Source organism: Frankliniella occidentalis, unplaced genomic scaffold, assembly GCF_000697945.3.
Source record: "Frankliniella occidentalis isolate FOCC.00 unplaced genomic scaffold, Focc_3.1 Scaffold5258, whole genome shotgun sequence".
Taxonomy (NCBI): Eukaryota; Metazoa; Arthropoda; class Insecta; order Thysanoptera; family Thripidae; genus Frankliniella; species Frankliniella occidentalis.
This window is the reverse complement of record NW_026272300.1, coordinates 1-2,958: the sequence shown is the minus strand read 5'-3', so window position 1 is coordinate 2,958 and position 2,958 is coordinate 1. Positions and strand designations below refer to the sequence as shown.

Below are 2,958 nucleotides of genomic sequence, written 5' to 3'. Positions count from 1 at the left end.
CAATCGACCGCGGTGGAGGCTGGAGGCGCCGTCTATCCGCTGTGGCCCCGGTGTTCACTTCGCGTTCTTTAGCCATGCTGAATGCTACTTTAAAGGGGAACATTTGGAGTTATTATCTTGTGCATCTTGTGTTTTTTCAGGGGAAGGATAACGCGAGATAAACGCGAATAGTCTCTGAAGATTTTTACCCGGGCGGTGAGAGTCACCCGCGGCGGGGAGGGGGGGGGGGCGTGAGTCACTACTGGGATGCGCCTGACCAGATAAAGACCGAAGCAATAAATTGATTAGGGTGATTTGGGCGAATGACCAGCCACGGGGGGCCTAAGTGTCGACCCGAGGCGTGGAGGCCAAGTGTGCGAGTGCCCCACCCCCGCGCAACCCGCACCAACCCGAGCCGAATATTGTTTCCAATATTAATAATGAACAAATGGAACCTAATCTTGGTTGGCAGCAAGCCACAAAAAGCTTGATACCAAAGGAGCACACCGGGAAGTCACAAACACATCGCGGGTACATCTAAAATGGTGACTGTTTTGGGGCGAGGGGTGTCATTTGGGACCGCGTCAATGACCTCCAAAATGACTTTGTAGTGACTACCCTGTCCTCCTCGGGTACCGACGACATCGCATTCCTCTGAATGTTTAGTTTCGCCACGCTGAGCCTTGGTGCGGTTGCAGGTGCGCGGAGCGCGGGGAGCCCCGCGAGGCACCTGCTATGGGCTGAGGGCGACGAGTGCACGCCGCCCGCCATCCTCGAGTTCCCGCCGGACCTCTTCACGCGGGAGCAGCGCCAGGCCGGCGCCGCCGTGCTGCACGGGCTGCTGGCGTGCTACCTCTTCGTGCTGTTCGCCGTGGTCTGCGACGAGTACTTCGTGCCCAGCATCAAGAAGCTATGTGCAAGTGAGTACAGCCGCGCAGCGCAGCTCCCCCGTGTGCTATAAGCCAAGTTGTTATCGGGGCGTTCCCTGTCCCATGTATCGGCACTGGAAAAACTAATGTTACCATGGTAACGTTTCATCATGTGACCAAGATCGATAACGTTTCCTGATGTGACCTACCCCATGCAAAGGGATAGGGCCATCACAAACTGGTTGCATCACCAAACGTTACCTGGTGTGGTCGCGTCAAGAAACGTTACCTCGGTAAGTTTTTCCAGTGGGTCTAAGGGTTTTCAGTCAGATTCAAAACAAATTAAATGTGGCCCACGTTTGCCGGACCCTTTTCTGGAAATCTTGACCGCTTGCAAGTTTCCCGAATCACGTCGAGTTTCCCCGAGCATTGCCATGCTGCTTGGCTGGAGGCGGCTCGCTGGCGCGGCTGCGCGCCGGGCGGTAGGCAGCCCATCGTGCGCGGCCGAGCGACTGCGCGCTAGCCTCGGAGCTGGCGTCCCGGGGAACAGAAAAGGGTCAAAATAATGCCCATGTACAGCAAAGAAGTCCTTTGATGACATCTTGATGTCAATTTGACGTTACTTGAACCTCCTTGTAACTTCACAAATAATGAAATCCAGATGGTATGATGTCAAATGAGATCAGTTTGACTGGTCTGACCCTTGTCCGAGCCTTTTGATTCAGGTTCCCTGATATTAATCCCACTTCTACTTGGAACGCGAAATAACTGCTTTAAATCCAAGCATCCACTCTTATCGTGTATACTGTTCAGTACGCCAAGCGGCTATTCCCATTGGAGAATGTTACTCAGTTTGTTTTATTACCGAAAATCATCTCGCAAATAGACAGTGACGCGCGATTTTAAAACCGGTTTCTCCAAATCGACGAATTGTGGTGCGTTCTCTGTTTTGGCATAGCAAGTGAGATATTTTTAATTTTTTTTGAAGGAGGGACAAAGCGATAAATCTTGTAAGAAAAGGGCGAGCGCGGAACGCAGGCAGATGCTTGCGAGAACGCAGTGCCTCAAAACTTTCAAGATATATTGTCACATTAAAAATGTGTCACGTGTTCAGTGTGTAGAGAACAGAAGTATCATCTGCTCTTTAAAAATCCGAAAAGGTGCGCGAAGAGGTACTTCGATAGACCTCGACGAGCGCCCCCCACGGCAAGGGCCCCTGGAGCGTATGCAACCGACGCACCGGTGCGTTGGGGCGGCCTACCCCGCAGTTGCCAGGCGCTCCCCCAGCTCCGCCCTGGCTGCGCGCTGCGCCGCTGCGCCTCTCGGGCCGGGCCTCCACCGCGGGTGCGCTAGCGCTGCGCTACCGACCGGGCCGGCTCGGTGTAGGCGCGCCTCGCCACCACCTAGTGTGACCGCGCCCAGCCCAGCCCGCGTCCGGCGTCCAAGTGCAGCGTATGCGCATGATTACGTATCGGAGTCGGGCTTGGCCGAGCAGCTTGGAGATTACCCGGCGAGGATACCCGCCGGGGAATAACCGAATGGCTCGGCCAGCGCGAGGCGGGCCGAGGGGTCGTGGGTCCGGTCGGGTTCTCCTTGAGCAGGTGTGCCCGCGCAGCCCGCGCCCTGACTGACTTCTCTCCCGCAGACCTACGCATGACCGAGGATGTCGCCGGCGCCACCTTCATGGCCGCGGCCACCTCCTCGCCGGAACTGTTCATCAACCTGGTGGGCACCTTCGTGACGGAGGGCGACATCGGCGTGGGGGCCGTGGTGGGCAGCGCGGTCTTCAACATCCTGGCCGTGCCGGCGTGCTGCGGCCTGTTCGCGGGGACGGTAAGCGCTCGGGCTGGTCTGGGCTGGCCGGAGAGAGGCGGGGGTGAGCGAGCATGCCTGAAGACTCTCCTCCCCCTTGGTGTGCCCGCAGGCGGTGGCCCTGGACTGGTGGCCGGTGACGAGGGACTGCGTGGCGTACGGCGTCACCGTGGTGCTCCTGATCCTCACGCTGCGCGACGGGCGGGTCGAGTGGTACGAGGCGCTGCTCCTGGTCAGCGTGTACCTGCTCTACCTCCTCAGTGAGTGCCGACTCTGGAGACGCTCATGCTGCCCTTTC

At 57.6% G+C, this 2,958-nt stretch overlaps 1 protein-coding gene across 1 annotated transcript; it reads left to right on the top strand.

Annotated features, from left to right (window-relative positions):
* Window positions 1-622: 622 nt before the first annotated feature.
* On the top strand, window positions 623-2,952 carry LOC113216143 (sodium/potassium/calcium exchanger 4-like; the record flags this gene model as incomplete). Its single annotated transcript, XM_052276968.1, has 3 exons — window positions 623-899; window positions 2,494-2,681; window positions 2,773-2,952. Coding segments are annotated over exons 1-3 (630 nt in total), but the record flags the coding sequence as incomplete, so codon positions are not given.
* Between the last annotated feature and the right edge of the window lie 6 nt (window positions 2,953-2,958).